Raw genomic sequence first — 23,101 nt, 5'->3', positions numbered from 1 at the left:
GCCAGGATAAAATAACAAAGTACGAAGGTACGTGCAAAAATTTTCAATGCGAAGATGACAATAGTATTGTCATCGAAAAAGGCTTGGATGTATATCGAATCCAAGAACACGAGCCCGCAGGTCGTCGCATTGTCGACGATAATTTAAGTATTGAAAGTGGCTCTCTGGATACAAATTGTATCCAGGAAAGCATGCCTGAAGGCCGTCGCATTGTCGACATTTCTTATATGTGGAATGAAATCCACAGAACGTTTGATAATCACGCGCGAGGAATCGAGTGCCAATTTAAAGATTGGAAACTCATACATTTTCTTCGGCATGGGTTAAAGACGCAGTTGTTCTTCAAATGCCAAATGTGCCATTACGAAGACGACATCTGATCAGAGCCCACGGAACCGCATGTTTTAGACATTGATACAGCTGCTTGCAGCAGGCAGTATTACAACGGGAATTGGTTACGCCCAACTGGAACAGTTGTGTGCAGCTGTAAACATTCCTTGTATGTCTGAAAAGACATACATAAATCGTCGAGATACTTTAGTCGACGATTTCTTGAATACTGCCATGCAAAGCATGAAAATGGCAGGCGAGGAGGAAAAACAACTCGCAATTGAAAGGAATGAAACTATAAATGGCATTCCATATATAACCGTCGTTGCAGATGGTAGTTGGAGGAAGAGGTCGTACGGCTCTGCGTACGATTCACTTTCCGGCGTCGGTGCTATAATCGGTTACCGCACGAGAAAAGTTCTCTTCATCGGTATCCGTAACAAATATTGCGCGCCATGCGACATGGCGGAGCGACGAGGTCTCCAGGTACGGAAGCATAAATGCTACAAAAATTTCGACCGCAACGCTAGCTCGACAAGCATGGAGAGCGACGCTATTGCGGAAGGCTTCAACAGTAGCCTTGAAATGCATGGACTGATTTACAAAACAGTTATTGCCGATGGCGATAGCAGCGTATATCAATCCATCATTAATAATGCACCGTACCGCGAAATGCATGTGATGGTGCGAAAGATTGAATGCACCAATCATTTGCTTCGCAACTTATGCAAAAAGCTGAAAGCTGTAGCAGAAACGACTCAGCCAAGCATGCATAGGAAGCGTGAGTTTGTACAGCTGCGAAATGTTGTGAAAATCAACATTTTAAAAATACGCAAAGAAGTGTTGCGATTAGCCGCTGTACAAAGAAAACGGTCGCAATCTGACCATGTGAAGGCTATGGATTTACAAAAAGCCATATTAAACATCCCTAGCCATATATTTGGTGAACATAAGCGATGCAAAGAACATGGTATAGACAAAAGCAACTGCGATAACAGTAAGAATTATGTCCCACTTCTGCAGTTGTATGGTCTGTACCAAAAAGTTGACAGTGCTGTAAAGTGGCTGAGCGCTCATTCTGACAGTTTGTTATTAAATTTAACAAACAATCCTGCAGAAGCGTTCAATTCCATCATCTGCAAACTAATTGGTGGAAAACGCATACATTTTGGCCAACGAGGTTCATATAATGCCAGAATTGCAGGAAGTGTTGTGCAGTACAACACGCAACAAGTTCTTACACAAGTGCATGAAAACATGTGTAAGAATGTGGCTCTTGTTGCCAGTAATTTAGAAAGACGACGCCAAATCAAAGTTGCGCAAAGCAAACAATACAGAGAGGTGGAAGGGAGGCAGAAAAGGTTTAAGCGAGATGCAGGGTCAGATTCTTATTACGGCCCACAATCGCAAAAACCAGATCTTGCACCTCATGTTTTCGAGCAATTAAAGCAAAATCATGTTGAAAGGTTGCTCGAAAACGCAGCTAATCGTAACCAAATTGAATGTCAGACAAGAGGTCAAAGTGATTGCGAATTGTGGCACTCATTGAGACGCGAAATGTTAACGGCATCCAATTTTGGAATCGTATGTCGCATGAGACCAACAACGTCTTGCGCAGCGACAGTAAAAAGCATTTTGTTTCCTCCTTCCATCGAGACCGCTGCCATGAAATATGGACGCGACATGGAGGAAGTCGCAAGAAAAGAGATTGCTGTAAAATTAAAAAAGGACATTACAGCATGTGGATTGTTTATTGATGAAGAAAATCCATGCTTGGGCGCTTCTCCTGACGGTCTTATTGATGAATACGGTCTCCTAGAGATTAAATGTCCTTTGTCAGCTGAGAATTTGACAGCTGATGAGGCTTCACAGAAATTGCCTCAATTCAAAACTGTGTTTGACCGAAAGAATCCTGATAAAATGAATCCGAAACACCGATACTTTTATCAGGTTCAAGGTCAATTAAATATCACACGGCGAGATTATTGCATCTTTGTTGTGTGGACGCCTTAAAGCTTCAAAATAGTGCGTGTTAGCAGAGATGAAGTTTTTTGGAAAAACCAAATGCTACCTTTCCTAACACGTTTCTATTATGAATGCATGCTGCCTGAGATATTGGACAGTCGCTTCAATAGGCACTTGCCAATAAGAGATCCGCAGTACATACGTGAAGCTAAAGAAAGTAAAGATGCATGTAAAAGGACCAATAGTTCAGTAGGTCAGCGGAAAATTTTCCTGAAGGATGAAACTGCTGAACAGATCAGTCCACTAACAGAACCATCTGCTGTTTCTCATTCTGAGAAACAAGATGATGATTGCATCATCATCAGTTATTGTAATGAAAAAAGAGAAATAACTAAAGAAGATGCAAAAAGAATGAAAAACACTCTCGACGATACGATTGTTCCTTTCTCTTTGCTGGAGCAGAATATTTTACCTCTGCACGGCAAAGTGAACGATGAATCTTTAGATGCATTTTTACGCATCGTCAGAGAGACGTCTCCTTTCGAGACACAAAGCGTGCAGTACCTGGAATGTCCTCAGCTCATTGACGCTAGTACTAGCGTCATGAGCATTCAAATAATTGGAGGGAATTGTACCGATCATTGGCGGTGCATTTTCTTTGACAGTTCCAAACTGCATGTGTATGACAGCATACCCGGCTGTACATACCACAAATTAGCAGCAAAGGAAAAAGATTATATTCGCAAACGTTTCCCACAAATAAACGTGAGCGATATAATTTTTGAAAAGGTGCAAACACAACCGGATTATACGAGTTGTGGTATTTATGCTGCCGCCTTTGCTACTGCTATAGTGTTGGGAAAAGATCCATGCGAGGAAAAATATTGCAATGACGTGAAACGCATGAGACGTCATTTTCTTACTATTTTACAAAGTAAGGAACTGACGCTTTTCCCGACCTAAAAATGTTTACACATCACATTTTCAAAGGCATCACGTACGTGGCAATGACCTCATAATCAATGATGTCATAAATGTTGGTAAAACATTGTTGTTCGATGCGTGCGTTATTCGCGCGAACGCTTCTTGCAACAAATGCGTTATTGCTCACATGCCTCCTATGATCAATCGGAGAGACGAAAAAATAAATTGGTTGCGTTCTCACGGGAATGGGCGTTGGAGGGGCCCATTCTATTTCTAAACTTTTATAAATATTTTAAATTTTCTAAATATTTAATGTCACTGAAGGATGTTATTAGTAAGTAACTTATTCGAAATACTTGGCGCTGCTAAACCGACTCAAGAGGAAGGTGTTCCATTGCTGTACTAGTTCAGAATGTTTCTTTTTTCTTCTAATATGTAATAAAAACATTGCCTTCTTTCTTACTCTTATTTAAAAATATTTTAGATATTTTATATATTATACATAACACAAGTTCTCACAAAACAGTTGCATGAACTTAGAGAACACATAGAGCAAGTATTTGGATTTGTCAACATTTAAATTGTTGCAAATACAGGAAGAGGTGGCGATTCCAAGACGAATAAATGTACTCATGGAAGACGTGACAGACAAACAGAAGGAGAACGCTCGTTACAAATGCGGTATGCTCAGTTACAAGACCAGTTGCATCAGTGTTGATTAAATAATACATAATTATTTAAAAATACATCATTATGCTTGTTGAATGTTATGTAGCAAGCTTTATTGCAACATGTATTATTTTCCAGACTATATTTAATTTTAATAAATACTAGTGTCATTTTCAGATTTATTTAGTTTATATTTTTATATACTCCCATCACATTTATTCAAAATTGACGGAGATTCTGTGTTATTAAAAATAATTCAAAATATTCTGACACATTCACAATCATTTCACATCATTTTATTAACTTATTATTCACAATCATTTCACATCATTTTATTAACTTATAAGTAATCTGGCTCTAGATTTTGATACAAATAGTAGCGATGTTTCGGTGAATTTGGTTTTTTGTTTTATAAAGATATCCTATAAAAGTTTCATATACGAGAAGCTACAAAATATAATGATTGTATGAAAAAAATTTTATTGGAATGTTCATATGCACATTTGATATATATTGTAAAAAAGTAAGTTTGTTGTGATATACAGGGTGTTTCCTAAGTAAGTAGACAAACTTAAGGAAGATATTCCTTGGCTTATTTTAAGAAGAAAAGGTCATATAAATATATGTCCTAAACTGCTTTGTTTTCCAAAAAAAGTACATCACTGTTTTCGTTCACTTTTTGGATAGCGTGCTTTTGCAGTACGAGTCAACAGCGATGGGGATGGAGTGGGGATGGTCTCGCGGCGCCGCAAGCGAACACTCGTTTCAGACTGCGCCGCGCGGCCGCCGCGAGACCATCCCCACTCCATTCCCACCGCTGTTGACTCGTACTGCAAAAGCACGCTATCCGGCATCACTGCTATCACGTTATCTTTGACGCAAACTTTATTAGTTCCTATTAAGTTTAGTAATTTTATTAATTATGGTAAATTACACAAACGCCGAAATGGCAGATATGTATTTCGTATACGGTCTTGCTAATGGAAACGCTCGTCAAGCAAGACGTATTTACAATGACAGATACTTTTTTTTGGAAAACAAAGCAGTTTAGGACATATGTTTATATGTCCTTTTCTTCTTAAAATAAGCCAAGGAATATCTTCCTTAAGTTTGTCTACTTACTTAGGAAACACCCTGTATAATACATCATTATAGATAAATGCGCGCATATGCGCGACTCGGAACGCACCCTAAATGTTGAAAGACTTCTTACAGTCCAGTTGACGTTCCAAATGCTTCAGAGTTTTGAAGCATTCACGTCTTCCCGACACGTCGGTAATGTCAATTCTGTCAGCCACTGATATTTTAGTTCCATCGAAGTGGCAGCACTTTCACGAAAAAGTTCACTAGCAGCTCCAGCATCCCCTTAAACTTGATTTTGAGGGGAAATCATCATTTCCCAAACTCTGAAAACATTATAAGCGTATTTCCCAAATGATTTAGCATTGAAAGAAATGAAAAGATATTTGGAATGATGTCTGCTAACTATACGCTCAACTAATTTTCATTAATTATTAAAAACCTATTATTTCCCAAAATCTAAAAGTGGTTTCTTAAACTTTGCCATACGATTCCCAAACGAGTGCAATAAAAAAATAAGATTTATCATATTTGTCTGCTAACTATACGGAGGTCCATATTCGAATGAAAATTATTTATTTATATTTAAAAAAGTAAATGTTTAAATGAAAAGTTAATGAATTATAAATAATGTACAAACGATGTACAAACGATTAAGCACAATAAACACATAAATATGCAATAATTATAGCATAGGGGGGGGGGCTAACTATCATTCGTCTAGTTACTAAAAGTGTTTTTTGTTTTTCAATTAACCAGGAATGTACAAATAATAAAAATTGAGGTACATTCATGTACAAACGATGTACAAACCGAATATACTAATAGTTTTATATATTGTTGTAGGAGGGGGGCCAATTTTGTAGACCTCAAGCAAAGAGGTAAAATGTTAGATGGTAATAGTACCAACCAACCAATGGTAATTACCGATTTTGCAGTTATTAAGTTTATAGATGGTATCCGTTAATTGTAAATGCCTTGTGCATTCGCGAGAAGATAATTGTATGTTTTAATTGTATATTTTTTAATCATTGATTTTAATTATTGATCAATAATTATATTACCGACTGACGAACACCTTACCGACACAGAAATACCGACATCAGAAATCTACCTTACCGACCGATGATACATTACAACACACGAAAATAGCGACATCGGAAATCTACCTTACCGACCGATGATCGGTTGATTATGAAAAGGAATTTCAATTGTTGGGAAACCGTACACAGCATTAAGCTCGATCCAAGACTTTAATAGCTAAGTCGCTCGATATCCAAACCTTCTGCTAGTCGTCTTAAAAAATGCTTCAAAGGTGTTCGATACCATGTTTAAGTTAACAGTGTAATAATTTCCAAAAATCCTTAGTTCGCCAGGACAGATAATCAATAAAACTGTATATGTTGATTACACTGGCAATTTATTAAAAATGCATGACGTTTCGACCTATATTCAGGACCTCTTCAGGTGCAAAGTGTACAGTTACTTTCTAAAATTACAAATAATATCCATAACTATATTAAATAAGTAATCAAATAGTTGTAAGAAAACAAAAGCGACGCAAGGTGTAAGTGCTTATTAATCTATATTCACGTAGAATTTACCCGAACAACATAGAATTCACATTGAAATTGTAATTACAGACGTTTCGGTCTAAACGTTAGACCATCTTCAGTGTATAAATTTTCATTCGTAGTTAATAGTCAGCATCTCGTTATCTTGTATGAGGTTATCGTCTCAAGCATAAGGTGATTTATCTCATTTAACAACTATAAACAACATCAGACTCAATTGTACATTAACAAATTATCATTGTAGACAAAATCGCAAACATATTCGCATACCGCACATGAAGGGCCCAAAATCGGTCTCATAAGTTATCGATGTTAGACCAACTTGTTTATTATACAGGACTTTTTGGTTCAGCTCAACTTGGGCTATATGCCATTAACGGATTGTACGGAGTCACTGAGACACCCTGTATATTAGAAGTCCTACAGCTCATTGTCGTCCATGTATTAAATAATTAAAACCACAAATATATATCCTATGGGTTCGCCTTTGTCTCCAGTTCTGGCCGACATTATCTTAGATGACCTAGAAACTGACTGCATGAATTTGCTAGACTTTAAAATTAATCGTTACAATTAAAATGCTCGGTAATTCAATAATATGCAATACAACGGTTCCAAGCGCAGCTGGGTATTGGTGCCAATCATTTATTCATCCAAAGTAAAATACAACAGACGTTTCGATCCACGTTGGGCCCTCTTCAGTGCTTTACATATATAAAAACCTGTCAAATACATAATATATCGTAATCAATTTCGTCTTGAAAAATATAGAAACCAATATAAAAAAATGAAACATAAATATCCTACCTAATTCATCAGTTTTGCAACCTCACACTAGTCATATAAACACATACTTTTTCTAGACGCACCCATCACAAATTATAACAACATCTTCAGATCATAATTATGTCAATATTATAAAATAACCTGATTATAAAATAACCTTGAATGATTTGAAACTTACAATTCCTTTAACGTGATTCTAGTCAATGTCAAACATCATCTCTGACAAACTACAAGATTTTGATTCCATCATCATATCTTGAACATATTCTTCTTCTATCTATCGTAAGACTGATATCACGAGCGTCTGACATCCCAGAGAGACAAAAACAAATGAACAAACAGATTCAAGGTACACCAAGCTTATTATGGAAAACAGAACTCAAAATAGGAAGATATTCATCTGGTAGCGACTCTGTGTCATTTTGTAAATTGAGTGGATTAATTTGTCGTTTTATGTTAATCATTTTCGAAGTCAATTTTTTTTTATATGAACCTTCTCTGTCCAACACCTCAACTTCCCCCCACTTAAAATCATGTCCTGTTTCAATCTTATATGTTGACTACACTGGCAATTTATTAAAAATGCACGACGTTTCGACCTGTATTCAGGTCCTCTTCAGATGCAAAGTGTACAGTTACTTTCTAAAATTACAAATAATATCTATAACTATATTAACTAATTAAAACCACAAATCAAATCCAAATCAATAATGACTCACTAGCAGAAAATAACTAGAGACATGTCAAGGAGCATCACCAAGCGATCAACACCTCACGAGTATCTGAAGGAGACTGAAGTTATCGATTACACATAGATAGTGTGCAGCGCGAAACCGTCCTCACTCCATTCCCCACCCAATGCTACCGCATGCATCTCATTTCTGGCATCACTGCTAACGATTATTTGATACAAATGGACGGAGCTTTGTTGTCTCCTTTTTTTGTTTCGAAGATGAAAGATCATTTACAGGTTTTTGTTCGCACCATAAACAAATGCTAACGCTGCTCGCCGTGAATACGCCGTCATATTGCAGCATTTCGATCAAAACCCATCAACAAGTATCTGAACTTCAGAAGTTAATATCTCATGAACAAAGCATTTGTGAGCATACTTCCAGAGGAAAATTTTGTTTTGTTTTGATATTCTGAATCTATATTTTCAGTTTGGCCATTTAATCCGGGAGCACCCCGTATATATACATGTATATATTAATACATGTATAATGTTACGTCCGGAGCTCCGGAGATAGAGCTCGAGAAAGAAGGGACGCACAGAACGTTGTCACACGTTATCGCGTGAGTCGGGCTGACCAGTGTTTATCTTTCGGAAGGTTAATGACCAGGAAGGTCATTAACCTTCCGAAGGGTAGATCCTTTCTCGTTGGTCCTTTTTTTGTGTAAGAGAATGTACTCCCTAGTACACGGTCCTTGTACGATCGAGAAGGAACGAGACGAAGCCAAGTCAATGAGGGGAAGCAGAGTGTTGGGAAGAACTGGAGGTAAGGGTGAGATAGGGGTGAGGGGTGAGGAATTAAGGTTTAATACAGGTGATTCGGGAAGATAAACCAGAGGCGGAGGTGAGTAAGGAGCGGGTTTATGAAGACCCGGTTGAGGGACGCTCAAAAAGTCTCCTCCAAAGGAATTGAGGAAGGCGATCATAAACAGAGAGCGGGAGAGTAGCTGTTGCGGATTAGCGGTCTTTTCGAAATGACCGGCCGCAGCGGTACTGCGCGACCGTCGGCGGAGTAATACAAGAGCGAGTGGAGAGCGGTGGTGGCGCGGCAGTCTTCTTCTTACCTCGCAATCTCTGCGATCTCTGCGTAGCAAATCGCTTGCGAAAACTTTGTGTGGTTCTTTGTGAGACAAGGCGAGTTCGAGTAGACGACCAACGAGAGACGGGTTCATCTGAAACGCCCAGCGGTGACGAAAGAGAGATAAGGGCTTCTGCCAATGAGCGGACACTCGAATAACCTAGACAGCCTTCGGGTGTGTAAGTCTTCGACGACTTTACTATAGTTCACGGCCTTCGGGTGGACAAGCGCTTGTCGAGTTTTCTAGTCACTAGCCTTCGGGTGAGAGAGTCGTTACGTCTCTGTATCTAGCCTGATTTATCTCGGGTGTTGTAGTCCTTGCCGACTATTTTAACCTCACTATTTTAGGTGAAAGAATCAAAGCCGACTCGTTACTAACAGAGGTTGCCTTCGGGTGACAGAGTTCTTGTGGACTCTTACAGCTTCATCCATTACATGTACATGTGCTCTCTGGAGCAGCTCACTCGCTGATTTCTTAGTCAGCCGCTTTACGGTGCCTCTAATAACTGAGGTGGTAACGTTCTTCGAGCGTTCTCTTAACCACTTCTTTCAGGAATTATCCCAACAGTTTCTTTACAGGCGTTGAACGAACAAGATCTTCGAAGAGCGACCTCCTTCAGCGTCATTCAAGGGGCCGGAGCACGAAAATCTCGGCCGTACACGACACATCACATGACATTTGTCAAGTCTGCTGCCTCGATTAATTTACTACGGAATTACTTGTTTCTTTTCTTAATTTTAGTAAAATGTGCAATCAAATCAACTAGCCAATTTCCTTCACGCCTACCTTTGACTATTCGGATTGCGTCAACAGTAGCGATCCCGTTCCTCGAAGGGAACTGGGAAATAAGACGAGGAGGATAGAGGGGAGGAGAGGTCTTCAAATTCTGCGGTAATTTCCACGGCGGGCCAGCTGGGGCCCACAACTCGAGACTGATGCTCCGTCGAACCTATGTCGTCCCCACAGGGTCGCACTTCGAAGGAAATAATAAGTTTTATGTTTTCGGAAGTAAATAGGAAAGAGAGAAAAGAGTAAGAGTAAAGGAGGAAGAGAAATAAAGTGAGAAAAGTAGCGAAAAAAAGGAAAAAAAGAAAGACAAGAGAGGCTGAAGAAAGAAAAGATAGAGTTAACCTCCAAGAGAAGAACAAGTGATAGAAAAGAAAAGAAAAAAAAAACAAATGCTTACTTTTTGGTTCGCAGAGTTCGCAGAGACTGACACAGTGCGAATTGGTTCTGTGCACTAATTCAATTATAGCGGCTGAGTTGAGACTTTTTCGACTCGAGGTGATTGAACTGTATGGTACTGCACTGTGCAGTTTGTACTGATCGTGAGTTGTACTGTTTGAACGTCGTAATGTACTGTACTGTACTGTCTTTGGAAGGTTTTGCTGCCCTTTTTATATGGAAAATCGAGGTCATACAAGGAGGGGATTATTAAAAACAATTAGGAAATGGAAAAAACACCTCTTGAGATGATTGACAGGCGGGAGCAGAAGATGAGTCATGAAAAATTAATCGTAATAGATGATCAGTGATGATGATGAAACAAGCATTTTTGGGTAATCTAGGGCAACGGCATTTACGATAAGTCAGATGCTGCACTAGAGTTCAGGGTTGCTGCAAGAGATGTGTTTGCCTAAAGATTATGCGGTGGGCGCAAGTAGTTCCTTGTCGGTGATTGATATCTTTTTGCAGCAACCGTGAAGACTACCGCTGAGTAATAATGTGTGACATAAGATAAGTAAATAACAGATGGAAAAATATTACTTCATTGAGATATGCATATCTATAATATCTATCTCTTACGAAAGTAAGGAAAACTATGGAGTCTAGATGTAACAATAATATGTTTATTAATTCATCAATTTATATATCATAATATTGTGGACATTATTTTATGCATTCCACATATAAAAATTTAGAATCAACCTTTTATTTAAGAAAATAACAATTTATGTTATTAATGAAAATTATTTAATTAGGTGGAGTCCAATTGTAGCATTCAGGAAAATCTGGTGGTATCGATGGAAGATCAATTGGTTTACCAACATGCAAAACGACATTCATTCCCGTTGCAGTATGCCACAAAAAATGGCAATGAAAAAACCACCATCCTGAAAAATAAATGTTTCTATTATTTGTTATTACTTTACAATTTAATGATGTATATAATGTACACGTGTCTATCCGTAAGTGTGAGCGTGCAGGGGCGAATAGAGTTTGTGTGCATGTGTACGTGCTTACATGCAGACATGCGCGTATGTGTATATATTAAATTTATAAAAAGTCAATTTAATTTAAACCTATTTTGAAAAGATATTCATATTTTTCTACCTTCTTTTACGTATAATGTATCTTTTTATATAGGTACATAAGAATTAAATAAAAAATTGGATCTAATTTATTTTATTATTACAGAATTATGATAAATTTAGTAACCTGGATTATCTGCTATGAAGCGAATGATGATAAAGCCAGTATTTGGTACAATCATTGTATCTTTTGGAGCACAAGCTTTATAATCGCCATTTTGCAAGTGTTGTTCGTAAACTTGTATCACTTGGAGTACATCATTACTCGATATATCATCCTTATTACTTGCGTTAACAAATTGACCAGCTTCCAATACACAAAAACTATAACCATGTAAGTGAAATGGATGGTTCAAATTTGGCCGAGGTCCTGTAATATATTATAATTGATTCTTTTACCTTTTGTTATCATTCCGGCAGATTAGAATATTTAGAATAAATTACTTTTTGCATTTTATGAAGTCGATGTGAATTGCATGCGTTAATAATTTTATGAGCAGAAGTATTTTTAGTTTTTGTATGTTGGCTTTTCTATATTGATATTTATGCATGACAAGCTATAGATGTCAATATAACTTCTTATCTAGTACTTATCTAGTACTAGTTGAAAATCGTAAAATTGAAAATTGTGTGCGTGTGTATTCTGTTTTAATCAAAAGAAAAGTGCTGCTGATTCACACAGAATCATTTGTGAGACTTATAGTGAAAATATTGTAGCTGTTCGAATGTATGCGAATTGGTTTAAACAATTTAAGAGCAGTGATTTCTACATAAATGACAAAGAACGCTCTGATGGTTTACAGTCATAGAAAAGGATGACTTGCAGGCATTGCTCAATGAAGACTCTACCTAATCGACTCGACTCGTGAGCTTGCAACTACAACTCGGAATTGATCATCCAACAATTATACAGGGTCCGGCAAAATTATGGAAACCCCTAAATTTTACGAAGACTATGCATTTTAGAGAAAATTGCTTCAGACAAAAGTTGTATGGTTTCAAATAGCGCATTACACAATATCAGTATGACCTTGAAGAGTGTTGTCAAGGTCACATGAAGATCATCTTCAATTTCTTAAATGGAGATCCCCATTTTTTATTGCATATTCTTGTAGCTTATTTCGAGAGCTTTCCAATACACTATAATATAGCCTTATTTCATGAAGTACTTTTGAGTTATGGAGCTTGAAAGTTACGGTATCGCCGGCATCAGCATTATTTAAAAGTAATAATCAGGAGGAATTGAATTCCTTTCTGAGGGTCCAATAGAAGCTTCCAACGATCCAATTGCCCTCTCTTCTCCTCCCCATTCCCTACCCATTCCCTCCCCCTTCTCCTGACTACCTTATTGATACTCTCACGTGGTATAAACTGTAAACGCCATGGTGTAGTATGTTATTTTCTCGCGCATAATCATTCAGATAGGGTGATAGCGTTCAGAGCAGAGCACTCTCCACTTCTGCTGAGAACTTTTGTCTTCTTAGCTCGAAAATTACTAAATTAAATATTAATCGTTTGACTAAAAAAATGGCTAACGAATTGTCGGAGCGTGAAAGAATCACTATCCTCATGATGCGCGGATGGGGTGATAACGAACAATCGTTAACTGAAGTAGTTCGATTATTTAATGAGACTTTTCCGAATCGTCAAATTAATAAATCCACTGTTTCGAAAACAATACAGCGTTTTCAAGAAACTTTACGTAGTGTAAATAATTGCTCTAGATCAGGCAGGTAATTATCTGTAAGTAATGAGAATAAACAACTTGATGTTCTGCAGAGTTTTAATGAAAATCCCCATATGTCTCTTAGTAGAGCAGCTCAAGTTCACGACATTGCTTCCAGGTCGATCCACAGAATTATAAGAAAAAGTAAAGTACATCCATACAAACTGCAGTATGTTCAAGAGGTGCAAGATGGAGATAATGAGCTTTGTTTGCGCTTCTGTGCAAGAATGATGGAGCTAATAGGTGCCTCGCCCAACTTTCTTTATCAACTTGTTTTCACAGACGAGGCAACCTTTACGTTGACAGGTGAGGTTAATAATCAAAATGTTCGCTTCTGGTCAGATGAAAATCTAAATTGGGTGCGGGAAACTCACACGCAATACCCACAAAAAGTAAATGTATGGTGTGGCATGATAGATACTTATTTGATAAGGCCGTTTTTTTGGAGGGAAATCATAATGCTCAAATGTACGAGGGATTACTTGTAGATCAAATAATTCCAGGCATACAAAATATTTTTCCGAATAACTTCGAGCAGATATGGTTTCAACATGATCGAGTTCCGCCTCATTTTGCAGGACCATGTCGAATTTTAAATGAGGTTTTCCCACGAAGGTGGATAGGAAGAAGAAGGAACCAAAATGAAGGAGGAGAAGATTGGCCACCTCGGTCACCAGATCTAATAAGAGGAGGCCACTCTTTGCTCTCTACCGATTTTAATGAAATTTGTAGAAGTTGTAGGAGATATTATGTAAAAAATACCTGTAAAGTACTTTTTCTGAATGGGCCTTAGGAGCCGAGTTATAATTAATTATAGGTGAGTGGCCGTTGTACGTGGCCATATATAACATTATCTCAGAAGCCTCTACAAGAGTGAGCGCAGCAAGCAAGGCGCTTCGCTATAAATCTGTAGATCGTCGATTCAAGCCTGGTTGTTGCAATTTTTTCAAATTTTTTTATATTGATATAGTAATATATGAGTATAGAAAGAGAGAGAGATATATATATGAAAGGAACAAAAGAATAGAACCTTTTAAGAAATATAAAAAATTAAATATTATACTGACAATTTTTGGGATGATACTTGTCGTAAAAGCATGTGAAGCATAATACTTGTGAACATTGCGCGCACGAAATAAAAGAAATATTTTGGCATTGACATCTTGTTTTACGCAAATGTGCAGGAAAGCAAGTTTCATTAATGTTGGTAAATATGTTTCTTTCATCAATTAAACGCGATGCAAATCATGCATAGGAAATCATATTTTGAAAAGCAGGAGCGCTAAGCTGATGATGTATCAACGAGTGAATTTTTAACGCATCTTCCCTAGTATTTATTTCCTTACCCTCTTGTAACAATTCCGTGAATCATTATGTTAATTGCCTCATTCTCTTTCTCTCTCTCTTGTGAATGCGTGCATGTGTATGTATGTGTGTGACATTAGAATTAAGCATAGAATAAGTTTAACTACATTTGTACATATATGTATTTCAGCGAGTTGTTATGTAATTTAGAGTTTAAGGAAATTATTGTAATATTTAGATTATTTAAATACTAAGACAATTTTTGATTCGGTTTAGCAGCGCCAAGTATTTTGAAAAAAACACTTATTTGTATTAATAAATATATTTCTATGTATTAAAATATTTATTCGTATAAAAATATCTGCTTAATATTATAATGTCTTTTATTTTTTAATATCAAAGACTAGTATTCATAGTCCGTTCTTATTTCCAGACGATCTGAGGTAATATCTTAAGATGCTAATACGACTGTGTGATTGGTTTCAAATATCTTATGATTGTACTTAAGATGGTCTTAAATCAGAATCAACAATGAATATCGGCCAAAGAGTAATAATAAAGTAATAGATTTTCTGGTTTGCATAAATACCCATTGTAGTTGGCGCAATTTGTTCATATCATTAGTTTTGTAGAGTCCTTTTTTGAAAGAACTTCAGGCGCGTATACTTGGCGCTTTTTTGTACCTTTTTTTAAAAAGGTAATTTTGTTGTGATTTCACATATTTTGTAGTGTGAAGTATGTTATTCTTTTTTATAATATATGAGGAGATGAAAGCCATAGTCCTGTCAGTCAAGGTTTTTAAAAGTATTAACTTACATGTTTATAAAATATAAAATTATATTAAGTATATTTATGCACAGAAGTCAATAATATGCAGGAAAAAAGAGTTTACCCCCGTCGTTTTTTATTTCGTTTAATAAATAAATATAAATATACATTCTGCAAAAAAAGTATCCGGAATTAGTTAATAAAACACAAATTACTTGTTTATTCATCAATATTGATTTTGTCACCTTCAAAATAGGCCCCATCGGATGCAATACACATGTGCCAACGCTTAAGTCCTCAAAACACTTTTCAAACGCTGAAGCTGGTATTGCTGGTATTGGATAAAACATAATGTTCTCACACATGTAAAAAACGAAATACATTTTCGGTTTAATCAGAAAGGTGAAAATTAATTTATTATTATTATTTTTTCTCTTGTGACAGGTTCTGAGAGGAAAATAAGATTAAGTTATCCATTTTATTGAAATCTTGTTTTTTATTAATATCACATACCTTTAATTTTTTGTAAACGTAAACATTATGTTTTATCAAATGTGATAATTAATTATTTAAATTTTTATTTAAAAAATTAAATGTTTTTTGCTATACATAATAAATGACAAAATCAGCTGTGCAGTAAAAATCCATATCACCTGACTTGAAAATCAATAACAGATGACAGATCGGTACGCGTGTAGTCACGAGCCTGAGCGCGCGAGTTTTACGCAATATTATTGGGAAACTTTGATCGCTTCTAACTCAAAAACTATTGTAACCTCGAAATTTTCGTATTAAAATTTTTCACTCTATTTTACCTCTAGAATACGCTATTAAAATATTGGACGGAGGTTGTGAGACACCCTGTATATTCATTTTTACAGACATTTGTTTTCATACTTTGGCACGTTTGCTTTGTTTTTGTACAATTTTTTATGTGGCAGTTCTTCATGCAATAAGTGAGTTATATGTATTCCTTAGAATTTATATTGCAATTTTTGTGCATACTTAAAAAGTTTTATAATAATATTTGCTCTTGTTTATTTCTTCGGGTTTGTTCTTTGTGTGCGTGCGTGTACATGTGTAAAATAGATTATAATATATTGCAAAATTCTTCCATAAATTTATAAAATCAGGGTAGATTATGAAATATTTTGTATAATTTATGTTTATGTTCAGAAATATGGCTTATACTGTTATATCGTTTCTTGATGATGGTATCCGAAATTCCTACAAATTGGCTGCAGAAAGAGGACAATGATTTGTTATGTTGGTGGCCGCCAATAAATATTAAAAATTTTGTAAACAAAAAGAAAGGGAAAGAGGAAAATTATTATTTGTGTTAAATGTATTGGGTTGAGAACCGATGACGATAATGTTACGTGACGTTGCGTCTGTTCGTCGTCTTGGATACTTATTTATTTTTTCGACATTTACTTGTATAATATGCGTTCATTTGCCAACTTCCCAAGCAACCTATTTATTGATTGTCTGGGCAACGGTTTTCAACAAAAGAGAATCTTTGGGGCAATATATAAAGGAGGCCGATTCCGAGGTTCGACTCACTCCCGTTTTCTCCGTTATTGCTAACGCCTGTATTACCTGTCTCTTAATAAACTCTAAGTTCCTACAACTTCCTGGATTTCCTGACGACCTATAACCAATCCATCAGCCTACAAGTTTTTCAGGTAGGTACATTAACTATTTTTCGAATCATCTTGAAAATTAAAAAATAGGTGTGATTAAAGGGTTAGTTGACAGAGCTTTGTTGCTGTCTGACTCTCATTAACATATGTCTAATATTGCAATTGTCAAAGCAATTTTGCAAAATAATTGTTATCCGATAGAATTTATCGACAAGCATATTAAGAGGAGAATGCGTGAGATAGAGTACCGAGACATGTGTTTAAATGAGACAGACAATTATATGAATAAGAAGTTCATTAGGATTCCATATATCAATAATTTAAGTGCCGGTATGAGTAGAAATTTGAAAAAATATGGCTACAATGCACAGTGGTCCCATAGTAGGCCAAATGTTAAAATCTTGCATAAAGAAGATAATGTTAAAAAAAGAGAAATTGCTGAGATGATCTTCATTAAACAGAATAGAGATGCTATTAATTCTCAGAAAGATACAGACAACCTACCGAGTATCTACAATAATATTTTGAAACACATGTGAAAACACTTCCAAGCCCTTGGAATCGTCATTATGTATTGATCCGTATAAGAGGCCTGTTGCGTGCTGGTAGTGCCGTTATTGTTCCTGTTTTATGTAATTTGGAATTTTGATGGTCACTTTTTGGAAGTAAATGGTTTTTTGTTTTGTTCAACTTTAACAGAGTTTGTTTGAACTTCAACTCCAACGTTAGTCATGGAAATTGCTTTCAGGAAGTGACTATGCAAGTTTTTTAATTTTTTTGCACCTGAGGAGGACCTCAAACGGAGGTCGAAACGTTGTGCTAACTTACAACTTTGTTAGCCAGTTTGGTCGAAAATAAACATTGATCTAATTAAAAATTTAACATCTTTAATTGCGAAACGTACCGAACCAGATATTCAAACATGGTCACTGCTTCCAGTAATAGTTAAAAGATATTGTAGTAAGAATATATTAGTCAATTTTTATATCTTTTTTGTATCTTATTTTAATAAGTATCTTCTTAACTTTAACGTTATTTAATATTTCAGGGACATTAGAAAAAGCACGAAAAGCTGCAGAAAAAGATAATTATACATCGACAGACGAAATGCAATTAGGTAGAGGATATAGAAAGAAAATATCTTATATATATATATATATATATATATATATATATATATATATATATTCAGATAGTGAATCGGAAAATGATGACGCAAATAATACATGTAATCGCGATAACGTTAACAATACAAGCAACCGCGATAAATTGAATAATGTAGTGTGTTCGGGATTCAGACCACGGTCAAACCATTTTTGTAATTAGACTTCGATTAAAATTTCGTCGAGTCTTGCGTGGCAAATCGAGCACCAGATGTTTGTCGCGCGCTATCCGGATCTCACAATATTTGCGTCGTTCGCGATCGAAAATTGACCTCGTACGGGCGCGAACCCCGACGATCTCGCTCGCACGGCTTAAATCATCACGTGCGATGGACAGAGACGAAAGAGATCGCTTGTTTGGTCGCGTATGCCTATTTTTCTCCACCGAAGGCGACAAACAAGAGACGTCGCTGTCGATCGCTCATCGAGAACAAAGCCAGATAAGATTCAGCCTCGTTCGCTAACGAATCGTTTTCGCAGACAGTAATCATCTATTTCGCCCAAGTTCGGCCGCACTTTAAATCGTTCGAATTTCTCGAGGTCGAGTTCGGAGTGCATCCGTGGAACAACGTCGCGTTATTCTACATTAGCAGATACGCGCGTTCACGATCTACGCTCGATATCTTCGACGGACGATACATTCACGCAGATTCGTGTTCTCTCGAGATAATCTGTGACTGAATTTTTGTTCATTTTATTTGACTGTGTTACAATAAACTTGTTAAACAAACATTCCGCGGAATTAGTGAACTCCTGTCACACGCCCCAGTCCTTGCCGTGATCACCGAGTGGTCACTTTTCACGTCGCACGTTCTCTTCCGAACGGAATCAGCAGTCAGTGACGGAATCCGAACACGAAAGTTGGATCTCGCACATAGTGACTTCTAAAAGTCAAAAGATGCCACAATGGCCAAAATCTGTGAATGAAGATACTCATAATGACTTCTCAACATCTTCACCAACATCTTCGACTAGTGTACGTAATAAAGAAGAAGGTATAAACTTTAAAATATTAGAATAAAAGAGAAATATAAAAATAAAAACTTAATAATTGACAAACTTAATTAATAATTTATTTTTAAAAACTGGATAAATATTTTATGATATATTTTTCTTTTATCATTAACATTTCAGAAAATTTAGTACAGTCGCCAGTTTTAGAAACGCAACAAGAGATAGAGAATGTAAAAAGAAATGAAGAAATTCTAAAACCATATCAAGAAAGACTTATAATTCTAACTGCAGGTACATTAATTATTTACACATATTTTGCATTAAATGTAAATTAAATTGTAAGACAATAGTAGATATCATTTATTTCAGGAAATACAAGAATTTTGGTGAAAATGGTTGCTGCGCTACAATTACAGATGAAAAGTGTAATGCAACGGATCGACAGGATTACACCTACAGTGAAAATAATTTCTTCGATAGAACGAATAAAAAGTTATTTACCGTTGAAATCGATCGAAGATATCCAAAACATAGAAACTCTTTTACAAGAAGAAGATTTCGTTAACGAATATGTAAGTATAAGATTTAAATAAAGAAATTGTTATTAGAATTTGCTTCCGGGTTTGAGCCTATATATATAACTTGACCAAGGAGGAAGAAGGATGGAAAAAAGAAATACCTGCCAAGAAGAAAACAGAATCCAAATTCTTTCTCCCTAATGAAAATTGAAGTGTTTAGGAAACGTCGAAATCAGATAAAGAATTTAAGCTTAAATTCGGAAGACAATTCTAATACTGATGTACACCACGAAAGTTTCAAACATCAATGAAATGTATATTATTATCTTTGTATATTATATTTTTTCACTACTATATTTGTTTCATGTTTTATATACCTCAGAAATCTTTTATGCAAAAGGTAGGTGGTCATACACCTACAGAAAATATTCGTAATGCTTTGACACGAATATTTTCCAACGATTGTGGCATCAAATGCTCATGGAAAGGACGACGTCAAAATTTTGCGATATGTAAATTGCGTCTAATTAAGTAGTGAAGAAGGAGTTCTGGACCACTTCGTGGCGCGGGGTATGACGTCACGCGGGGAGGGAGAAAGGGTCTCTGGACCAGGAGCTCCGAGGGGGGTGCGGGGAAGGGGAGAGTATTTCTCTGGACCAGGAGCCCCGAGGGGGAGGGGGAGGGGGGTTTATCTGGACGCGTGGGGTATGACGTCACGCGGGGGTCTTCGAGCGCCGGTACCGGTCAAAGGGATGTTTATGTAAACAGACTACTAGGAACCATGGTATTGTTATACAGAAGCGATAAGAAAAAAATGCAAGCACCGGTACCTGGCTGCTATCAATTACGACAAAGACGTTACCGCGCGTGAGATAGTTGATAGATAAAAAAATCCATTAAAATTCGCGGGGAGAGGGGGAGGGTCTCTGGACCAGGGGCTACGAGGGGGATGCGGGGAGGGGGAGGGTGTTTCTCCGGACCAGGAGCTCCAAGGGGGATGCGGGGAGGGGGAGGGTGTTTCTCTGGACCAGGAGCCCCGAGAGGGGGGGAGGGGGGAGTTTCTCTGGACGCGTAGGGTATGACGTCACGCGGGGGTCTTCGAGCGCCGGTACCAGTCAACAAAGACGTTACCGCGCGTGAGAATGCGTAACAGATAAAAAATCTAGTTACGCGATTCTTCGAGCGCCGGCTGCGGTCAAAGAGATGTTTAGGTAAACAGATTCCCCAGGAACGAACCATGAGATGGTATTATTATCGAAGCGATAAGGGGTAATACCAATATGCGACCGCAGGGTGGAAAGAGACGGAGATGTCATACGGGTGTCCCATGGGAAGTTGCTGAAACTAATCAGCTGTCATTTTTAAACGTATGCAGTTATTGAAAAAACAAAAATTGCATCGGAAAGAGGAAAGTCTGCAGTTTTTAATGGGTATAAATAAAATTTAGCAAAATGTTTGTATATCAGTTTTTTTTATTATTGAAAAATATGCTAATAATCAAGTAAGCTAATGATAAATATTTTCAAAGTGTGCACCATCTGAATTTGTACAAAAATCAATTCTTTTATGAAAACTTGTGAAAACTTTTTCTAACATGTCGTCTTTAATGTTGCTGACGACCTTTTTAATAGCTACTACTAAATCTGACACTGTTTCTGGATTTCCGGCATAACAATGGTCCTTAATGTATCCCCAAAGAAAGAAGTCACATGGATTTAAATCCGGCGAGTACGGTGGCCATTCTAGCCCCCCCTGGGCCAATTTGGGGTATTCCAGACCGATGACTCGATTACCATAAACTTTATGGATTGTTTCGAAGACCTCCTGGGTTCGATGTGGTGTCGCTCCATCCTGCATGAAATGAAATCCTCTGACCAGGTCTCTTTTTTTTGCATGAGGGAAGAATTGTGTTTCGAGAAGCTGCTTGTAACTTTCACCAGTGACTATTGATTCGAAGAATTGCAGATAAATTCCTTTTACCGAGATCGCAGCCCATGCTGTTATTTTTTGTCGATGTAAAGGTTTAGCCAGGGAAACGTTGGGATTTTCCGACCCCCAAAATCTATAATTTTGTTTATTAACATAACCATTTAGCCAGAAATGTGCTTCGTCCGTGTAAATTATCAATTTTGCATCAAGTTCTCCATCTTCAAACATTCCATTTATCGTCTTGCAGAATTCCACACGTTTCGTCATAGCGCGTTTGGTTAGCAATTGATGCGATGTTATTTTATAGGGATGCATTTTCAGGAAATGTTTTAAAATCCTGTGTAACGTTGTTTTGGATATTTCAAGAGCTTGGGCAGCTTTCCGAATGGAAGAATTTGGATTCTCTTCAAAATACTTCTTAATATCTTCGATGTTTTCTTCTGCAGCTACAGACACAGAAGGACCTGGCAGATCATGTCTACGGTCTTGGATAGTTCCATACTGCATAAAATTATCGATAATTCTGATAAAAATAACACAAAACATTATTTTAATGCAGATTTATTGCCAAAAAATGGAGTGACGTAAGGCATACGTTTAAAGAAATAATAAATTCTAACCTTTTAGCGTGTTTTCGCTCTTAACTTTATGTGTTCCGTATTTAGTACGAAACCCCCTGTAAGCATTGCTATAAACTTTTCCTCTGGAAAAGAAGCACTCGACAAGATAAATCTTTTCTTCCGTCGTCAGATTACTCATTTTGACGCGCACGGACTTGCATCTACCACAACCAGAATAAAACTGCGGACACTCAGATGAACGACCGTTAACCGTAAGATCCTTTCTGAAGTCATGGAGGGGAGAACCAATCGTTTAATTTCAGCAACTTCCCATGGGACACCCTATATGACATCTCCGTCTCTTTCCACCCTGCGGTCGCATATTGGTATTACCCCTTATCGCTTCGATAATAATACCATCTCATGGTTCGTTCCTGGGAAATCTGTTTACCTAAACATCTCTTTGACCACAGCCGGCGCTCGAAGAATCGCGTAACTAGATTTTTTATCTGTTACGCATTCTCACGCGCGGTAACGTCTTTGTCGACTGGTACCGGCGTTCGAAGACCCCCGCGTGACGTCATACCCCACGCGTCCAGATAAACCCCCCTCCCCCTCCCCCTCGGGGCTCCTGGTCCAGAGAAACACTCTCCCCCTCCCCGCACCCCCCTCGGAGCTCCTGGTCCAGAGACTCTTCCCCCCTCCCCGCGTGACGTCATACCCCGCGCCACAAAGTAGTCCAGAACTCCCCCTTCTTCACTACTTAATTACTATTATGAAAGGTATGTATATTCACGCGCGCGCGTGTGTGTTTGTGTGGGTGTAGGTGAGTGTGTAACGTATATTTTACTTATTTACAATAAAAGAAATATTTACAAATCTATTGTTCAGATATTATTTTGGAATCACATTCAACTTTAACTGAAAGAGGATTAGATGACATAGCTGCCGAATGGTTCCGCTTCTCTAAACAGCGACATAACAGAGAGTCAAAAGCTCTATACGACAATCACAAAAAATGCAAAAAAGGAAACATTAACGATAAGTACACTAAATATAGAATAGGATTATAGATTATAAAAA

At 37.2% G+C, this 23,101-nt stretch overlaps 2 protein-coding genes and 1 long non-coding RNA gene across 3 annotated transcripts in view; 1 reads left to right on the top strand and 2 right to left on the bottom strand.

The window, feature by feature from the left end:
• Positions 1-6,371: 6,371 nt before the first annotated feature.
• Positions 6,372-9,220, bottom strand: LOC109611404. Its single transcript, XR_002193780.2, has 2 exons — positions 6,813-9,220; positions 6,372-6,737 (listed from the first exon to the last, which is right to left on the bottom strand). It is a non-coding gene; the product is annotated as an uncharacterized LOC109611404 (long non-coding RNA).
• Positions 9,221-11,046: 1,826 nt separating this feature from the next.
• Positions 11,047-23,101, bottom strand: part of LOC105285968 (laccase-3) — a 312,136-nt gene continuing 300,081 nt past the window's right edge. Inside the window, exons 10-11 of the mRNA XM_026973661.1 lie at positions 11,580-11,822; positions 11,047-11,254 (exon numbers count right to left, since the gene is read on the bottom strand). Coding sequence (XP_026829462.1) covers positions 11,115-11,254; positions 11,580-11,822 — 383 coding nt within the window. The 3' untranslated portion in view covers positions 11,047-11,114. The remainder of the gene's footprint in view (positions 11,255-11,579; positions 11,823-23,101) is intronic.
• LOC105285969 lies at positions 18,361-19,659 on the top strand. The gene is made up of 3 exons (XM_020033831.2): positions 18,361-19,052; positions 19,192-19,302; positions 19,381-19,659. The coding sequence occupies exons 1-3, from the start codon at positions 18,956-18,958 to the stop codon at positions 19,602-19,604; spliced, it is 432 nt and encodes a 143-aa protein (XP_019889390.1). The 5' UTR covers positions 18,361-18,955; the 3' UTR covers positions 19,605-19,659.

This window comes from Ooceraea biroi, chromosome 11, assembly GCF_003672135.1.
Source record: "Ooceraea biroi isolate clonal line C1 chromosome 11, Obir_v5.4, whole genome shotgun sequence".
Lineage (NCBI taxonomy): Eukaryota > Metazoa > Arthropoda > Insecta > Hymenoptera > Formicidae > Ooceraea > Ooceraea biroi.
This window is presented reverse-complemented; position numbering and strand designations above follow the sequence as displayed.